Raw genomic sequence first — 20,029 nt, 5'->3', positions numbered from 1 at the left:
ATTTGTACAATGTTGTAGGTTTTTTCAAAATAAAGTATCAGAGGTGCTGGTCTCATTTCGAACCATGAAGAAGACTGATGCTTTCACTTTAAAGGAAATACATCTAGCCCAAGACAAAAGCAAAAACAAAACCAAACCTGGTGCTTAATTTTGGCATACGATTTATGAACTATCCTGCTGAGTCACAATCACCACGACCACCACCCCACCCCCTAATATTTTCACTACACAACTAAGAAATGTAACCAAGAGTTGCCACTGTGGGCAGAGTATAATACCAACTTGGAAAAAGCAGATTCAGAACCAGGCTCCCCACACCTCTTTCCCTTTCAGGCTTCTCCAACTCTGCACTTCCATCCATGGCCCCACACACCTGTACCTGCAAACCTCTTGCAACCTCAGATGGGTTTGCTCGCCCAGATTAAGAAAACGTGTTTTCTTACCTCTCACTGGCAGTAAGCCTAGGAGAAAAAGAGGTAAGTGATGGTAGTAGCCTTCCTATCTGACTTCAATACATATTTAATGAATAAATGAGTTAATGAACAAGTTTGTATAAACAAATCACATAGTGGTGCTAGGAAGAAGAACAGCCACAGATGAGAGGTGTAAAGTTCTCCTGCTAGATGAAAAGCAATATATGCAGCTTCAACAGGCAGAGAGAGAGAGAGAGGGGACAACCCTCTGAAAAGATGGAGCACACTAAATGGAAGCCAGGAAGCATGCCGAAAATGGCAAGCAGTTGGATTTACCAGAAGATTTAAGGTATATTAGAAGTAGTGGAAGAAACGCAAGGAAAATCAACAGAGGACAGAATACAAAAGGCCAAGAACATCAGACTAAAGAGGACTTTATTTGGGATACAGCAGACAATTTAAGGATCTTGAGCAGGAAAGAGACATTCGCATTCGAATCTATGCTTTCATACAATCTGTCCCACAGCTGTACACAGGACGGATTAATAGGTAGAACTGAAGGGAGACAAGCTGAGAAACTCTGGTAAGTACCTTGTGCATACTTCTTTTAATATACTTATCACATGTTAATGTGATTTCTTTTTCTTCATCTGTCTATACTACCAGGCTCAGAACTCCAGGGAAGCATAATCCATCTGGGTCAAATTATTTGATGTGCCTTCTAACTAACAGCTTATGTGTCTATACTTGATTACTTGAAGAAAAAAAGATACGAAAAAAGGTCTTAATTTACAAAGGGGTAGTATCATCAAAAATTCATTTATAATTATTTTTTAAAACTCAAACATGTTTTCCAATGATGAGAACTACCATTTCCAGCTTGTCTGCCTTGCACCAGGCACGATGCTCTACACGTTATCTCATTGATGACTCCAAATGACTCTCTATGAGCAGGTATTCTTAACAGTCTCCCAATGAGGAGCCTCAGGTGTGGGAAGGTTGAGTCAGTTGCCCCAAATCACATTGCTAGTAAGTGGCAATCATGCTCTAAACTTAGGCAATCTGTCTCCAAGGGATTTAACCTGGTGCCCAAGTTCCAAGGTCAAGACAAAAGGATGTATCTGATAACACAAGTATCACAGAATATATCAAACATACTGTTTAGTCACTCCTCAGGAGTTGGGATTTTTTAAATCTTGCAATATCCTGTCTTCAAACTTTAATGCCTGTTCTAATAACTGATTCACTGTCTTCAGAATTTTTAAATAGTTACTACACAATACAAAGCCAACTTTTTTTAAATTAAGAGATTCTCTGCTTTATTCATAATCAGGAAAATGCAAATTCGGACCACAATTAAATACCACTTTGTACCCACTAGATGAGCAAAAATTAAGAAATCTATCAAGTGTTGGAGAGGTAGTGAACCAATAGGACCACTGAGACACCCTGGTAAGAATGTAAATGGGTTCAAGTACTTGAGAAATAATAATAGTGTCATGTATTATGCTGCTCGTGTACACAACTAGAGATATTCTAGGAAGCATGCATGAAAATATTCTGAGCAACACTCTTTGCAATACCAAAAACTTGAGAATAACATGATAGGATAGTGGGTAAGTCATGCACTCAGTGCAGCCACATCTCACAATGGGCACATGGAAGTAATGAGTAAAAAATTCAGGCTTCACAATATAAATGCTATGAAATATGTTCTAAAAATTCAAAAATAAGAAACAAAGCCAACAGTTTTTTTTTTTTTAAGATTTTATTTATTTGACACAGAGAGACACAGCGAGAGAGGGAACACAAGCAGGGGGAGAGGGAGAAGCAGGCTTCCCGCCGAGCAGGGAGCCCGATGCAGGGCTCGATCCCAGGACCCTGGGATCATGACCTGAGCTGAAGGCAGACGCTTAACAACTGAGCCACCCAGGCGCCCCAAAAGCCAACTGTTTTAAAATTAAAAAAATAAAAGGGAAACATAAAAACTGACAAGGTAAAATGCCTACCAAGTGTTTAATTACGGGGCGCCTGGGTGGCTCAGTCATTAAGCGTCTGCATTCGGGTCCTGGGATCGAGCCCCACATCGGGCTCCCTGCTCAGTGGGAAGCCTGCTTCTCCCTCTCCCACCCCCTCCCCTGCTTGTGTTCCCTCTCTCGCTGTGTCTGTCAAATAGATAAATAAAATCTTAAAAAATAAATAAAATAAAAAATATTTCTTTAATTACAACAAAACAGCTGAATAAAAAATGAAATTCACTAAGTTACATTATAGTTTTTAAAGTATTCATTGCTGAAGGACAGAGACAAATAGACCTTGAGTTTTAGATGATAGTAGACTCAACATGAACGAAACGCAAGCTTTTTTTTTAAAGATTGATTTATGTGTGTGTGTTTTTTAAAGAGTCTTTATTCATTTATTTATTTGAGAGAGAGTATGTGTGAGAGTGAGAGAAAGAGAGAAGCCGGGGGAGAGGGAAAGGGAGAAGCAGACTCCCCGCTGAGCAAACAGCCCAATGTGGGACTCGATCCCAGAACCCCGGGATCACGACCTGAGCCAAAGGCAGACACTTAAGTGACTGAGCCACCCAGGCGTCCCAAGAGCAAGTTTTTCTTAAGTTAAAGCAAAATAATCCTAGAATAGGGCTTCTTTATTAAGGTTGTGACTGTCCAGATCCAGAGATGGAAAAGTATCCCTGCACTCCTCATAGTTTTTGATTCCACTTGGATGATCACATTTTAAGAAAAATCACACTGAAAAACTGGAATGCCTCCAATGGAAAACAGCCAGGATGGCAAAGGATCTAGATAGCATGGTACAATACATGAGGAACAGGAATTGGGAGAAATTAGTGAAGGAAAGTCTTGAGGAAGAGAGGCAAGAAAGTTGCCCTTCAAATATGTGAAGAGTCAATATGCAAATGAAAACTTAAGAGTTATTCTACATGTATCTCAAGGGTAAAAAGAATGAGCCATTCCAAAATAAATGCTACCCACAAATGAATTACACCCACATGAAAGCACAGCCAACTAGCTAATCAAAGACTAGGGACAGCTGGTATATTCAAACTCAGGATAGGAGAAACTTCTCTCCGCCCCTCTGTAAGTACATGCACAAGAATGTCCCTTGTCTCCTTCCAAGCCAGTGTCAGAGTTCTGCAAAGGAGGGCCAAGAGAGCACAGACGTTAGCTGAGTGGTCCTTTGTACGTCGAACTGTAAAACCATATGAATCATTTTATAAAACTATGCCCTTGTTTTGGCCCTTCTGAGAAGCTGCTCAGATACAAAAAGTTAGTATTCTCCAAAGTTTATTCAGAATTAGTTCAGTTTCTTTTTTATAGTTTAAAAAATATTATCAATAAATCTCCCCAGGCTTAAAATTAATTTCAAGTACTTAGACATACATTATATTCCAAAGCCAAATATCAAGACTTCAAACATGCTTGCTTTTTGCTAAATTTAGCTATAGTTTCCATCTTGAGCATAAATAATAGAAAACAGGACGAGATTTTAAAATTAGAAGATAGGTTCTGGGGCACCTGGTTGGCTCAGTAAGAAGAGTGGGAAATTCTTGATCTTGGGATCATGAGTTCAAGCCCAACTTTGGGTGTAGTGATTACTAAAAAAATAAATACTTAAAAAAACAAGATAGGGGGCACCTGGGTGGCTCAGTCATTGGGCATCTCCCTTCAGCTCAGGTCATGATCCCAGGGTCCTGGGATCAAGCCCTCCATCGGGCTCCCTGCTCGGCGGGAAGCCTGCTTCTCCCTCTCCCACTCCCTCTGCTTGTGTTCCCTCTCTTGCTATGTCTCTCTCTGTCAAATAAATAAATATCTTTAAAAAATAATAATAAAAAAATAAAAAACAAAATAGGTTCTTAGTCTGGAATCCACAAAAGCTACAAAGGGTTTAAAGGGTTGTACTTTACGCAGCGCAAAAGCTCTGACAAGCAGTAGATCACAATTTTAAAAGTGAAAAAGTAAACTGTTGCTTTGAAATATACCTCAACAAAGTATTATGTTGTACACACGGTGGGTAGGAGAAGATAATAAAAGAGACATGATCACGCTTATTTCTGCCAACATTTTAAGATAGAGGCTCTGTTATAACTAATCTTTTACAAATGAGGAAACTGAGGCCCAAAGAGATTACGTATCTTAAAAGGCAGTTAGAGGGCACCTGGGTGGCTCAGTTGGTTAAGCGACTGCCTTCGGCTCAGGTCATGATCCTGGAGTCCCGGGATGGAGTCCCACATTGGGCTCCCTGCTCGGTGGGGAGCCTGCTTCTCCCTCTGACCCTTCCCCCTCTCATGTGCTTTCTCTCTCTCATTCTCTCTCTCTCAAATAAATAAAATCTTTAAAAAAAAAAAAAAGGCAGCTAGAAACACCAAAGCCAGGTTTCAAACCCATGTCTATTTGCCTTGAATTTCATATTATTCTACTGCCTCTGAATAACAACTACTGTTAAGTGAAGAATCAGAGTACTCTAAGTTCATCAGGTATTAATTGGGACTGACCCAAACTTGAAAGCATTGGTATTTATGTGTAAAAGATTTTAGACTATAAAATCACTTAATAATACAGTCTATTTCTTTATCAATCATTGTATAACAAAAAGTCAAGCTCTTTGACATTTTCAACACTCCTATTCATTCCTCAATTGGCTTCTCCCCTCATCATTACACTGATAGTCCTTTTATTTTGGAAGATTTTATTTATTTATTTGACAGAGACAGTGTGAGAGGGAACACAAGCAGGGGGAGTGGCAGAGGGAGAATCAGGCTTCCCGCTGAGCAGGGAGCCCGAGGCAGGACTCCATCCCAGGACCCTGGGATCACGACCTGAGCCGAAGGCAGACGCTCAATGACCGAGCCACCCCAGGCGCTCCTGATAGTACTATTCTTAAGGCCTCCAGTAACCCTCAACTCCCAAATTCAGTGGATTTTCACCCGCCAACCCCCTCCTGACCTTATCACAGACCAAACCCAACCAACAATCTGCCACTTCAATGTTCCTCTCCTTCCCTGGGCACACTCTCAATTCTACTTCTTAATTTCCTTCCCTCTTCAGTTTCTTTCAGCAACCGAACCTTCTCCACTGCACAACCCATAGTGGCAAAAATCTGTGTGCACTTAAGATTTTAAGGAATCTTTGGCATTTCAATCCACAATACTTAACTATAAACTCCATGAAAGTGAGGTCTATTTGTTTTTGTGTTCCTTTAAGCATAAAATAAGACAGTCGGTGATTGTTGAACAAAATGAAAGCTACCTTTGCTGTAGCCTAAAACTAACATCTCACTGGAGCAGGTAGTACCAAAAAATGATACACATCTTTTTAAAAAAGTGGTACCTCACAAACTTTCTAAACAAAGAATAGGTGGGGCTAAATGAGTAGTTCCCCCCCTGCAGAGCAGATAAATCTTAAGGTCTCACATACCAGCCCTGAAACGGAATGAGTCTAATTATTTTAGGATGTCTTTAGTAAATTATCAGCTTTTCCCTGATTATTTTAAAACCATGACATCTTTTTCTTAATAAATTCAACTTTGAGTAATTTTGTTGTTGTTGCTGGAAAGAATTGTGAAATATCCTACTACCCATGAAGCATACCAAATTTAGAACTTTAATTTCAGCGTTAAATATACAACGAATCAAAAGCCTCATGATGTGTGAAGAGAAAATCATCTTAAACACAGTAATCACGCAATTCCTTTTTCATTTTAGAATCACAAAATCTTAGAAATGGGAAGAAACATGAAGGTTTTGTTTCAATTCCTGTTCAACCAATAATCATTTCTACAGAATCCTTCATAAATATTTTTGGAATCTCTGCCTGAATACTCAATCCTCTTATATTCTAATTACCTTTAAAAAGTAAATCTCTTTGCATTTTTAGGCACATAACACACGTAAGGTTTTATTTATTTTTTCAAAAAATTTATTTGACAGAGACACACAGAGAGAGGGAACACAAACAGGGAGAGTGGGAGAGGGAGAAGCGGGCTTCCCACGAAGCGGGGCGCCCGATGCGGGGCTCGATCCCAGGACCCCGGGACCACGACCTGAGGGGAAGGCAAACGCCCAACGACTGAGCCACCCAGGTGCCCCAACACATAAGGTTTTAAAAAGGTTAGACCTAGGTGGCTCAGTCGGTTAAGCATCTGCCTTCGGCTCAGGTCATGATCCCAGGGTCCTCGGATGGAGCCCCCCATCAGGCTCCCTGCTCAGCGGGGAGTCTGCTTCTCCCTCTCCCTCTGCTGCCCCCCCCCCTTGCTTGTGCTCGCTCTCTCTCTCAAACAAAATCTTTTTTAGTAAATAAAGGGCTAGACCGAGTGCCAGTAGGTTAAGTGGCAGACTTTTTTTTTTTTTAAGATTTTATTTATTTGACAGAGAGGCAGCGAGAGAGGGAACACAAGCAGGGGGAGTGGGAGAGGGAGATGCAGGCTTCCTGCGGAGCAGGGAGCCCGATGCAGGGCTCGATCCCAGGACCCTGGGATCATGACCCGAGCTTAAGGCAGACGCTTAACGACTGAGCCACCCAGGAGCCCCGAGTGGCAGACTTCATTTTGGCACAGGTCATGATCTCAGGGTGGTGAGATGAGCTCCGGCTCCGGCACCGGCACCGGCAGCGGCACCGGCACCGGCACCGGCACCGGCACCGGCTCCGCCTCCAGCTCCGCACTCGGCAAGGGAGTCAGCTTGAGACCGTCTCCCCTCTCCCTCTGCCCCTCCCCCCGCAAGTAAAAGTTCCCTAAAACAAGATTCATCTCTCCACGTCCAAGGTCCCTTTTACCTCCATAATTCTTCTCCTAGGGGAGCCAGCGCCTGGGTGGCTCAGTCGGTTAAGCGTCTGCCTTCCTCTGCCTTCGCATCAAGTCATGATCTCAGGGTCCTGGGATGAAGCCCCGCTGTGGGCTCCCTGCTCAGCAGGGAGTCGGCTTCTCCCTCTGCCCCTCCCCATGCTCATGCTTGCTTTCTTGCTCTCTTCCCCCCCCCACAATAAATCTTTTTTAAAAAAAAAGGGGGGGTGGGAGCTAATGGAGAAAAACATTAGTGTTTTTTTTTCTTTTCATTTTCTCACACAGGTAACAACATGGATGCTCAAAATCTCCAACCACATTAATCCAAGCTGGAGTTAATAAAATACAATAGTATCAATTAAGGGAACCTCTGTAACCCGTGTATTAACAGAATCAATGTAAAGGTGTGGGAATTTTATCTGGCTCAAAGATGAACTTGCTGGGAGGATCAATCTTGCTCCCCGTGAACCTAAGACAGATCCAATCACCCTAGCAGACAATCTGTGCCTGTTCAAGTTCCCTAAAAGAAGATTCATCTCTCTATGTCCAAGGTCCCTTTCACCTCCATAATTCTCCTCCTGGAACATGTCATTAATGAGAGGCATGACATTTCTGCTAGAAATGGTACATGATAAGAAATTACTTATCGAAAGAATTAATGGAAGAGTCTTCAACTATTCAAAAAAAAGTAATTTCATAAGAAAGATGACAATGGAATTGTACTCTCAAAAGCATCTTATTATAAAATACTTTGTTTTATCCAAATCAGAGTTAAGCCCTTTGTTTGGCATATACTGTACCTTTATTAGAAAATGATACCACTTGTAATGATTCTAATACTATTTTGGACTAATTTCAGGTCAAACTAATTTGAAACTTTTTCCAACTTTTAAATCCACAGGTAAAGCATCTTAGGTTATTATACTCACTCATGCAGCAGGCTAATATTGCTACTCGTAATCTATTTCTAAGTTCCCTAAACCTATCCTCCTCATAAATTCAAAGAGAGAAGGCTACTATGACACCTACAAGCTTTCCTTGAAGACTGATGTTTTATCTTTGTTTCTACTAGAAGCCTTATCACAAATGGTCATTTCCCAGGTTGCTCTCACTATTTCATTCCCTGTCCTCCACCTCCCCTCAACCCGAAAACTTAGCCTGGTCCATACTAGGCACTAAAAATCTTTCCTCCGGTAAGAGAAAAACAAGCTATAGTCTGCAAACATAACCGGTACAATCAATCCATCAATGTAAACAGATGATACATGGTACATCAAACCCAGGTCCATTTTGGTAAATTCCCTCCAAGGCCCAAACGTGTGTATTATGCAACAGCCACCATGCCAGATTCTAATCCCTGTGATGCAGTGATAAAACACAAATGTGGCACAAGTATAATCCACTAGGTACTTAGGTAGGTTTGCGATAAGATAAATCAAAACAAGAATTACCAAATTCTCAGGAACCCTGAAAATGACAAACTGTGACAGTTCTGAATCACAATTACAACTTTTCCTTCCGATAGTCTTCGAGAAACCTGTTCCGCCAGCCCCAACCCCCTCAAAAATCCTCACAAGGGAGTATTTTAATTGATGTTTCGAAAGGCTCTCTCAAAGGGGAAAGGGGGCCTGCATCAGGTAGTTATCGTAGAATCTAGTAATCTAAAATAATTTAAGCTACCCACACCGATTTCCAGGAGCTGAAAATGGAGTAAGATGTTTCATCATTTCTCCCAAAGGACAATAATGGGAGTAAATGTAAGCCAGGTCCCTGAAGCATAAACAACCCAGGGCTCAATGCTTCACCCATCGATCTCCTGGGGCACAGGCCTCGAAAAACTGCACAATGGGCAGCTAAGAATTAGAACAAAATTGCAATGACCTGCATTCTAGAAGAGAACCTATACGGTATCTAATCCAAAAGAAGTTGAAGGTAAGGGAGGTGGTCAGAGCATCTCCGGAGGCCACCTGCGTGGCTGAACCCGAGCCGAAACGCCTCAGCGCGCCGCCTCACCAGGTCCGCTCTTCGCCCCGCCGGGGCCACCGGCGAGCGCGGACAGGCTCCAGGTGGGGCGCAGTGGGAGGGGAGGGGGCTCGGCACGCAGCAGCTGGGGAGCCGAACGCGATCCGAGGACAGCCAAGAAGAAGGCGGCATTCCCTCACACAAAATGGTGGCGCTGACGAGGAGGCCGGCGCACCTGGGGGCGCGCCACACGCCCCTCGGGGGACCCGGCCGGCCGCCTGCAGCTGGACGCGCGCCCGGGGCCCGGGAGGCCGGCGTGGGCCTGCGCCGCGGCCGAGTCCTCAGGGCGGCCCGCAGTCCGCGGGTCCGAAGCCGGCGGGGCGCGGGGTCGGGCGCGGCGGCCTCGGCCTCAGGCCGAGGCCCCCGCCCCGGACGGGCTGCGCACTCACCTCGGACGCGCCTCCGGAGCCACCGGAGCCCGGGAAAGGAGGCGGAGCCGCGGGAATGAATGGAGCCGGCGGCTGCTCGCTGGCGACCCCCGGCCGGTCCCGGGCCGCGCCGCTCGCGGCTGCCAGGGCGGGTGCGGCCGCCCTCCCCTCGCCCGGGACGCCTGGCTCCTCGTCTGCGGGTCGGCCGCAGCCCACCGTGCCCTCCGCCGGCGTGACGCACTCGCGCCGCAGCGCCTCCAGCCTTTGCAGCCGCGCTGCGCCCGCGCCCACCGCGAATCCCCCCGCCCGCGCCGCGCGGCCCCTCCTCGGCGCCGGGGACGCCGCCCTGCCTCCCTCCGGGCCCGGCCTTCAGGCGACCGCCGGGCAGGTGCGGGCTCGGACAGCCGGGCGGGGGGGGGGGGGGCGCCGGGCTGCCCCCGCCTCGCCCCCGGAGCCCGCTCTCCGCCCGGGCCGCCGTCACAAGGCAGAGCGCGATGCCCCAGCTCAGGGCTATGGCCCCGTATTAAAGAGTGACCTTGGCTTAGATATAAAAATAGGTGCGGGTAAGCTGCGGGGACTACGACGCTGAATTTGCGCATTCCTTTAATGTCAACATTCACAGAATCCCGTTTGCACACTCCGGCGGAGCTCTCCTCCAGCGGGCCCTCCCAGAATTTACACTGACTGGGTGAGCTGGACCGTCCCGGCCTCGCCACTCGGATGCGGAGGGCGCGGGCGAGGACTGTGGGCCTGCGCCCCGCCACTTCCTTCCTAAACCCACTCCCACCGAGGAGGACGCAAGGGAAAAGGAAGTCGAGCTCTCCATTCATAACCTGGACAAGCCCGAGAGCCCCGACTTCCATCTTGAGATAATAAGGAATCACTAAATTCCCGCACTGACCTTTTCTCTTTCAGAATCTAGCACACGCAAACTAACCCTGACCCAAAAGGAAGGCGGCCCCATCCTCCTTTCCTCCCCTTGCCCTCCCAACTAACTTAAGGGCCCTTTTGTTAATTACACTCCCACGGAAGAAAGACACGCTCTCAAGCTTTTAAAGCATGGTAGATTTCTTAAAAGTAATGCATGCCATGGTTTAAGTATGTTTAAGAAATGTACTGAGGAACAGTATTGTATGTAAGTAATTTTAAGACTTCCTTTTATACATAAACTCTGGAAAATAAACTAATCCTCCAAGAGCCGTAGTGTTGTTTTCAGCTCATCCAGTAAATATGAAATTATTTCTTTCACTTGGAAATATTTAGCAATCACAATACCAGTCTTCAACAAATTTAATAGTGATCAACAAGATCAATAAATACTTCAGAGAATACTTGATAGTAACATATTGGACTCAGATTTTTTTAATCAAATAGGCTCCTCTGCCTCGAGCTTCTCTTAAGAAACAACCTCACATTTATTATGTTTAATAATATTTAGCAGAAATCTTAAATGTTACACATCAAACATTTGCCATTTATAGTGGACCTTAATAAACTAGACCTAACTGAGCAGGAATTTTGAATAGTTGGGGTTTTTGGGGGGGTGTTTTTTGTTTTTGATAGACAGCGAGAGAGGGAACACAAGCAGGGGGAGTGGGAGAGGGAGACGCGGGCTTCCCGCTGAGCAGGGAGCCCAATGTGGGGCTCGATCCCGTTCTGGGATCATGACCTGAGTTGAAGGCAGACACTTAATGACAGCCATCCAGGCGCCCCTGAATAGTTGGGTTTTATGCACAGCAAATGTTGAATGAATGAACTCCAAAAACTTTTGAATTTATATTTCTAAAGCTGTATATAAGTAGGAGTCCCTGTGATAATCCCAAACAAATGCCACCTTGGGAAGACATTCCTTTTTTTTTTTTTACCAGAAGCGACTACAGTTGTTGAAGCCTTAGGCCTCAGTGCAAAGCTAGCCAGAGCAACCTGTTCATAATGTTTGAAATGCATGACTTTTAGCTCTAATTTCTACAGGTGGGTACTTGCGCCTGGAAGGCCTGTTTTCCGAACGTCTGGCCACTCTGGTGGGAATCAGAACTACATACTCACCCAGCCCATCCAGGCAGCTAAACCAGCTCACTTCCTGTGGCAAGGATCCTACCTTCTGAGACCCACTGAAGAAGTGCTGTCTCTTACTTATATGAGGAGTGTCTGATGAGGACTGGCTTCTCTTTTCTCTACTGCAACATTATGTGGCCTTGAGTGTTTAAGAAAAAAAAAAAATCACCATTTACTTACCTCTTTGTCAGAGATTCATTAAATCTTGGTTGTCTGTTTACCCATACTCTTGAGGATCCATGAGACCTTAGTGGGCAGAGACATAAAAAAGTGAGTCTTTATCAGATTAATATATGCTGTAAACCATTACCAAAACATTTTGAAATATGTTTGAGGCTTTTGTCTAAAAAGTTTTGTAGAGTGTAAAAGGATTGATTTGTTTTGTTGTTGTATATGCTTGCTTTAATTATTTTGTTATAAGCAGAAAGAAACACAGTAAGAGTTTCCATTTCATTTTTAGTATATGTTAAAAGGGGAGTGGAACCATGTTTAGAGAAGCTTGCCACAACTGGATTTAGGAGGTTGCTGACACAAATGACCCGGCAAAGAGTCCTTAAATTTCCCTGGGAAAGAGGAATCTCTAATGGCTAAAATAATGGCTAGTGTTTTTGACTGCTAACAAATGGCCGGGCACTCTACTAACTTCTTTGTGGAAATAAACTCATCATCATCCTTCCAAGTACATACTACTGTTATCCCCATTTAACCTGAGAGAGATTGAGGCACACGGAGAAGCTAAGTAACTAGCCCATGATCACACAGCTAATAATCCTGGCAGTTTGGCTCAAGGCATATTCCCTTAACCAGGATCCTATACCACCTTTCAGGTGCACAAAATCCTATGCCATATGGCCATATGATTGGATTTTGCTTCTGAATCCCTAAAACATACCAAATACTCAGTGCCTTCATGATTAAGTTATTTCTTAGATCTACTAGTATATTCCTGGACATGAAGAGAGAAGTTAAACCCTTAGAAAACTTGTGAGACTTCCTCATATATGTTAAGCAAAATCGTATAATCTGTTGGTTTTGAAAGGAAAAAAAAGCTTTTCACATTTTTTAAGATTTTATTTATTTAAGAGAGTGAACAAGATAGAGAGCACGCGCGGGGGGGAAAGGGCAGAGGGCGAGGGAGAAGCAGACTCTCCTGCTGAGCAGGAAGCCCCATGCAGGGCTCTATCTGAGGACCCTGGGATCATGACATGAGCCAAAGGCAGACGGCTTAACGGACTGAGCCACCCAGGCGCCCCACTTTTCACATCTTTTAAGGGTAATTGCTCTCCATTGCTCTCCAAGTTTTTTTCAGGTTCCAGAGCACAATTATAAGTTTAATTTAAATTTATTTAGTGTATGGACAAAACACAATTCCCCAGAAGAGATCTGTTACCATCTTTGACCCTCTATTAGATTTACACGGGTAGAATTAGGATCTAATATATGGAATACATGTGTTTTAAATTCATAAAAATCACAGCGAGAAGTTTTTTGTTTTGTTTTTTATTTTATTTATTTATTTGACAGAGACACAGTGAGAGAGGGAACACAAGCAGGGGGAGTGGGAGAGGGAGAAGCAGGCTTCCCGCGGAGCAGGGAGCCTGATGCAGGGCTCGATCCCAGGACACTGGGATCAGGACCTTTGCCGAAGGCAGACACTTAATGACTGAGCCACCCAGGTGCCCCTCACAATGAGAAGTTTTTAATGACTGAGGCAGCCCAGGGACTTCCAGATCCAAAATATTAGCCAATTAGTTAACCAATAATGTCAGACATGGCAAAGGAGCAATGAGAAAGCAATCTTTCCTCCTTGCACTAGAAGAAATGGGACTCCACATCCTAGAATACTTTGTTTATATCTCTGGTATATAAAATATGTCCCAGGAATGCTTTCAGAATTAAATGCAGCAGTTTGATGAGTTTTCTTTGTCAGGCACTACAACTATCTGCAGATTTCAAATTCCTGAGGGATACTCTGCACCACAGGTTGGGGGAAGGTAGAAAGAACCTGAAGAACAAGAGAAATAACAGGTTTGAGAAGCCCGGTTACACTTGTTTCTTCTGTTGGTTTGGTCTAATATGAAATAGAAGTTTAATCACAGAGTATTTGGTAAGTTCAGTTTGGGTTTAGAGAAATAACATGGTATTTTTCATATTACTAATGAAAAATTACACACATATTTACATCTGTGGCAGATACTAGCAAGTTGCCTAGTCAATATTTGTCCCCCCTTTTCTCTGACAGACCCAATTTTGTTCAGGGTGGCAATGTACCCAACTAAAACTATTTTCCTCTTCAGACTCCTTTTGCACCTGGGATAGCTATATGATCATTTTTGGCCAATGGAATGTAAGCAAAAGATCATTAGGTAAAGCTTCCAAGAAAGCTTTGTTTTGCTTTTTTTTTTTTTTAAGATTTTATTTATTTGACAGAGTAGAAAGAGAGCACAAGTAGGCAGAGCAGCAGGTAGAGGGAGAGGGAGAAGCAGGCTCCCCGCCAAGCAGACAGCCCGATGTGAGACTCAATCCCAGAACCCTGGGATCATGACCCGAGCCGAAGGCGAATGCTTAACTGGGCCACCTAGGTGCCCCAAAGCTTTGTATTTCTGATGAAAAAAAAAAAAAAGACAGATTCAGATATCCCTTTGCCTCTTGCCATTTGACCATGGGAATGAAATCCATGTAAATGAAATCCATACCAGAGCCAAGGGATAGGAACCCGGGAAATGATGACATTATGGAGCTGTCACACCAATCACACACTGCCTACCTCCAAGTCTTCTGTGTTACTTCCCAACAAATGCAGTCCTAACTAAAAGTCAAAGTTAAACGCTATCTCCTTGATATCTAAAAATACAATAAATAAAAATAAACATTCTTCTATAGCATATATATTTTACCATATAGATACTATTCTTTGATTTTTGCTCCTGTATTAAGTAACTGCATTTTGCAGAAATCAGTGCTCTCTGTGACTTACCTAATAGTTAGTGGAAAAGAACACGAATTTTTGACTATTAAAGAGTATCTGATTTTTTAATTATTTCTTTTAGAGATGGGGGAGGGGAAGAGAGAATCTGAAGCAGACTGCATGGAGCCTGATGCAGGGCTCCATCTCATGACCCCAATATCGTGACTTGAGCTGAAATCAAGAGGCCAACACTCAAACGGACTGAGCCACCCAAGTGGCCCAGGAGTATCCTACATTTAATCATATATAGTGCATTTGATTTTAACACAATTCACACATGACCATAGTAAGTCTCTAATATCACTGTGAGAAAGGATAACAAGGGGCTGTAGTCATTTAGAAACAAGTTACTGGCTAAAGTGCTCACCACACCATATACATAAAGAATACACATGAAAGGGGCCCCTGGGTGGCTCAGTCGGTTAAGCATCCGCCTTGGGCTCAGGTCATAATAACAGGGTCCTGGGATCGAGCCCCGTGTCGTGTCGGGCTCCCTGCTCAGTGGGGAGTCTGCTTCTCCCACGCCCTCTGCCACTCCCCCTCGCACATGCTCTCTCTCTCTGACAAATAAGTAAATAAAATCTTTAAAAAAAAAGAATACAAAGGAAAGTAAAATTATGTTTTTCATTTTTAATTAAAAACAAGTAGAAAAAAAAAACAAGTAGAAAAATCAGGATTTAGAGAAGTCTCCTAAAATTAGAATAAGGAGTCTGTACTTTACAGAAAGCAACCTGGCAATGCATATCAAAAGTTCTGAAAATGTGAATATGTTACCATAATACTACTGGAAATCTATCTGAAGGGATCTTTTAGGAAGAAGAAAAAAGTTATGCTCATGAAGACATCACTGAAGCACTCTTTTAAACCTTTTTTTTTTTTAAAGTTTATTTCTTTTTGTAATTTCTGCATCCAACGTGGGGCTCAAACTCATGACACCGAGATCAAGAGTCACATGCTCCTCCAACTGAACCAGGCAGGCGCCCCTGAAGCATTTTTTTTTAAGAAAGCCAAAATGTATAAATGTATAAATACTGAAGGTCTAATAATAGGTATTAATTTAAGAAATGTGAAATGTTTGCCTGTCTTATTGTAGGCAATAAGAGAAATTATTTTTAATTGCTAGTAGCAACTGGAAGGCTTATTGAAACAGCTAAACAGTATAATAGGTTGGCATTCAAAATGGAACACCCATCTGGAGGCAATGTATCATAATCTCCATTGTCACTATTACTAGATTACATTTATTAAACACTTCTATGCCAGATACTGTACTGATGCGGTTCAGAGCAGGCCACCCCAGAATGTGCCACTTTAGCATGCAGATTATTTGGAGCTAAAGACAATCAAGGCCCAACAGATTCAAAAAGAGCTTTTTACCACCCCTTTAACTGCCCTAAAGAAATTGAGCTAGAGAGCCCGTATCAGGAAGAGAGCTATTACCAAAGATAATTTTTTTTAGCGTAAGAAAGACTTCTCTTCATAGCATGGCAAGCGTTTGTTTAACCATATATTGGCTCTTCCCATCTTCCTATGAACTATCTCTCTCCCCTATGAAATCCCAGATCCTTACCCTCTTTTCTTTAGCTCAGGATGGCATATGAACCTCAATTGCCTGACTAGTGGAGAGCCTCTCAGGTCTTGGTGGGGCTCCTAGAAGCCTGTAATTAAGTTTTTCTCTTGTTAATCTGTCTTATGTCTATTTTTTTTAATTTTTTTTTTTTTAGTAATCTCTACCCCCAATGTAGAACTCATGACCCCAAGGTCAATAGCCTTATGCTCTACTGATTGAGCCAGCCAGGTGCCCCTGTCTTATGTCAATTATTGGACTAAAACAGAGAACTTAGAAGGGAAGAAAGGAAAAGTTTTCTTCCCCTGAAGTACTGAACATTTTACCTTAGTTGTCTTGCTTAATTTTCACACTATTTGAGGTAGACACTATATCTTTTTTTTTTTAAGATTTTTTTTTTTTTTATTTATTTGACAGAGAGAGAGAGACAGCGAGAGGGAATACAAGCAGGGAGAGTGGGAGAGGGAGAAGCAGGCCTCCTGCGGAGCAGGGAGCCAGACGTGGGGCTCGATCCCAGGACCCCAGGATTATGACCTGAGCCGAAGGCAGACGCCCAACCGTCTGAGCCACCCAGGCGCCCCGACACTATATCTTTGGAACAAGTTTAGAGAAGTATGGAAATTGACCCAAGGTGCTGGAGCAGGAATTTGACCATTGCTCTGAATTACTCTAGACTTATATAGACTTAACTATACCTCTTCTCAGTTAGTATATATCCAGCTTATAGAGAATATGTGTATTAACACCCTCTCACCCAATATTTATACATCTATTAACTCAACACATGTCTGGGGTGCCTGGATGACTCTGTCGTTAAGCATCTGCCTTCGGCTCAGGTCATGATCCCAGGGTCCTGGTAACGAGCCCGGCATTGGGCTCCCTGCTCGGCGGGAAGCCTGCTTCTCCCTCTCCCACTCCCCCTGCTTGTGTTCCCTCTCTCGATGTCTCTCTCTCTGTCAAATAAATAAAATTGTAACAACACATATTTTTTTAAAATGTCAAATACGGGGATGCCTGGGTGACTCAGTTGGTTGAGCGTCTGCCTTCAGCTCGGGTCATGGTCCCAGAGTCCGGGACTCGAGTCCCGCAATCGAGTCCCGCATTGGGCTCCTTGCTCAGCGGGGAGCCTGCTTCTCCCTCTGCTTGCTGCTCCCCCTGCTTGTACGCTCTCTCCCTCTCTCTCTGACAAATAAATAAAACCTTTAAAAGGATAAAATAAAAGCAATGAGAAAACTTAAAAAAATAAAATGTCAAATACATTAGGCATTGTGCTAGATGGACTCTCTGATGTGGTAATGTGATGAATGGGACTAGAAAAGCCAACAAGAAATGTGATTACTAAGGGTAGAACAATGGTTTACTGGAACAACTGAGAAGACAACCAAAGCTTTTAGCGGAGTGTAGAGTGTCAAGAAATGAGGCTGGACAAATAGGCAGGACCAGTTACTCTTGTAAAAAGTCCTGGTCAGGGGCACCTGGGTGGCTTAGTCGGTTGGGCATCTGCCTTTGGCTCGGGTCATGATCCCAGGGTCCTGGGATCGAGCCCCGCATCAGGCTCCCTGCTCCGCGGGAAGCCTGCTTCTCCCTCTCTCACTCCCCCTGCTTGTGTTCCCTCTCTCGCTGTGTCTCTCTCTGTCAAATAAATAAAATCTAAAAAAATAAAATAAAATAAAAAGTCCTGGTCAGCCATGATAAAGAGTATGGACATATTGTCATTGGTCCATTGGCTCCAAAGGCAACAAGAGAGCCACTTAAGGAGTTTAAATTTCAGAGTGACATGACTACACTTGCATGTTAGCAAATTTTCTCAGGCTGCAATGTGGAAAATGAATTGAAGAAAATATGACTGGAGGCAAGGAGCCAGTTATGGAAGTAATACAGACTGATGACAGTTTGGTCTAGAGATCACAGTGAGGATGAAGAGAAGTAAATGAATTCTAACACTCAAAGGTAGGAAGTAGGGTCAACAAGCCTTGGCAAAATGTGCAATGTACTAGAGAAGACCAGTAAGACCATCGGGTTTTGGACTTGAAGCATTGGGTGGATGGTGGTGCTGCTCACTAAAACAGGAATCCCTGAAGGATGAGGATTTGGGAGGTAAAATCCTGAATTCCATTTTGGCTATGTTGAGTTTTATGTGCTGTGAGACATCCAAGTGGAGCCATATGAAATGGATCTTTAGGGACTGGGGCTCTGGCTACATATCTAGACTGCAGGTGTGGACAGCAAGTCATCAGCAGAGGAGTGGCCACTGAAGCCATGGGATGAGTGAGCTTGCTGAGGAAGAGTGGGAGAAAAAAGCACATGCCTAGCCAAAATCGAATAGGATTTCGATTTTGAAGATCTAAGTCTTCGTAAGATCCTACACGGGAAGCAGAGACGTGACCAAAGAGGAAAGGGAGATTTATGGTCATAAAGCCAAAAAAGAGAGGGAGCTGGGTCTTCAGTGGAGTTAATGCGCCCTTCAGAATTTATCCAAAGGAACTAAATAAGGATGAGCACAAAGATTTGCCTATAAGACTATTTCAATATTGTCCGTAATAGAGAAATACTGGTGGTGGGGAAAAGACTGGAAAGTCCACCATGAAGGTGCTAAATGAATGATGGTACCTCCAATGTACCAACAATGGAATGTTGTGTCATTTTAAAATTGCATTTCTGAACAATATTTAATTACATCAGAAAATATTAAGTAGAAAAGACATCTGTTTAAAAAGTGTGATCCTGGGCGCCTGGGTGGCTCAGTTGGTTAAGCGACCGCCTTCGGCTCAGGTCATGATCCTGGAGTCCCGGGTTCGAGTCCCACATCGGGCTCCTTGCTCAGCAGGGAGTCTGCTTCTCCCTCTGACCCTCTTCCCTCTCATGCTCTCTATCTCTCATTCTCTCTCTCTCAAATAAATAAATAAAATTTAAAAAAAAATAAAAAGTGCGATCCCACCTTTGCTTTTAGAATTATGCTTAATCATACAAATATATTCAGAGAATATATAGACCATAAGGATACATATTGAAAGGTTAATAGCAAAAAAGTTGGAAAATGGATTAGAAGAAGGCAAAACAGGGTAGTGGGATTACTGGATAGGTGATTTATATTTTGTTTGTGGTATTTTTATCATTTTGCATGATGAACATAGAATCCTTTTATAATAAAAAAAATCTAATGGGTTTTTGGTTAAGAAATTTATAGCACAAAACCCATACTATGCAGTGATTAAGTATTATCTTTACTGGGGGTGGCGCCTGGCTGGCTCAGTTGGAGGAGCATGTGACTCTTGATCTTGATTTTAAAGTCATGAATTTGAGCATCACATTGGGTGTAGAGATTACTTAAATAAATAAAACTTTTAAAATAAGTACTATTTTGGGGCGCCTGGGTGGCTCAGTCCTTAAGCGTCTGCCTTCGGCTCAGGTCGTGATCCCAGTGTCCTGGGATCGAGCCCCGCGTCGGGCCCCCTGCTCGGCAGGAAGTCTGCTTCTCCCTCTCCCTCTCCCCCTGCTTGTGTTCCCTCTCTCGCTGTGTCTCTCTCTGTCAAATAAATAAATAAAATCTTTAAAAAAAATAAGTACTATGTTTATGGAAACTAGATAGCAATGGGGAAAACTATTGATGAAGGATAGTTGGAAGGCAGGCCGGCAGGCAAGGACAAGGGGCCCCTCCACCCTAACACCCTTAGGAGGATTTTACACCGCCCTGGAAGGAGTCCTCCACCCTTTCCCATGATAGACAGGTGACAAAAATCTGGTGGGATGACAGGCGCATGGAGGGTTAATCAGATTAAAACAGCCTGCCAACAAGCCCATAAAAACCCCTAGACTTAGAAACACTGGTGGCAAC

The 20,029-nt window shown here is 43.5% G+C and overlaps 2 protein-coding genes across 8 annotated transcripts in view; one reads left to right on the top strand and one right to left on the bottom strand.

Moving 5' to 3' along the window:
• The window catches only part of FAM169A (family with sequence similarity 169 member A), a 64,985-nt gene extending 55,193 nt beyond the window's left edge, over positions 1-9,792 (bottom strand). Inside the window, exon 1 of one of the 7 annotated variants that reach the window (XM_073905335.1) lies at positions 9,626-9,792. Coding sequence is in view for 4 of the 7 variants with exons in the window: in XM_073905337.1 (XP_073761438.1) it covers positions 9,228-9,368 (141 nt within the window). In the remaining 3 variants the exon portion in view is untranslated. Of the gene's footprint in view, positions 1-8,665; positions 8,686-8,898; positions 8,919-9,095; positions 9,114-9,227; positions 9,502-9,625 lie in introns of those variants that run through there. The other 6 variants (XM_073905337.1, XM_073905333.1, XM_073905332.1 and 3 more) reach the window with 6 other exon arrangements.
• LOC141374873 (uncharacterized) lies at positions 9,681-10,799 on the top strand. The gene is made up of 2 exons (XM_073905341.1): positions 9,681-9,992; positions 10,227-10,799. Exons 1-2 carry the CDS (start codon positions 9,681-9,683, stop codon positions 10,377-10,379), a joined length of 465 nt encoding a protein of 154 aa, XP_073761442.1. The 3' UTR covers positions 10,380-10,799.
• The last annotated feature ends 9,230 nt before the right edge of the window (positions 10,800-20,029 follow it).

This window comes from Callorhinus ursinus, unplaced genomic scaffold, assembly GCF_003265705.2.
Source record: "Callorhinus ursinus isolate GAN/ISIS: 27379988/994484 unplaced genomic scaffold, GSC_fseal_2.0 scaffold23, whole genome shotgun sequence".
NCBI classification, from domain to species: domain Eukaryota; kingdom Metazoa; phylum Chordata; class Mammalia; order Carnivora; family Otariidae; genus Callorhinus; species Callorhinus ursinus.
The sequence above is the reverse complement of the archived record's forward strand: the minus strand, read 5'-3'. Positions and strand labels throughout refer to the sequence as shown.

Coding starts and splice junctions, on each gene's coding strand:
- LOC141374873 (XM_073905341.1), top strand. CDS start 9,681: ATGAATGGAGCCGGCGGCTGCTCGCTGGCGACCCCCGGCCGGTCCCGG. Junction 9,993..10,226: donor TTCAGGCGACCGCCGGGCAG/GTGCGGGCTCGG, acceptor CAACATTCACAG/AATCCCGTTTGCACACTCCG.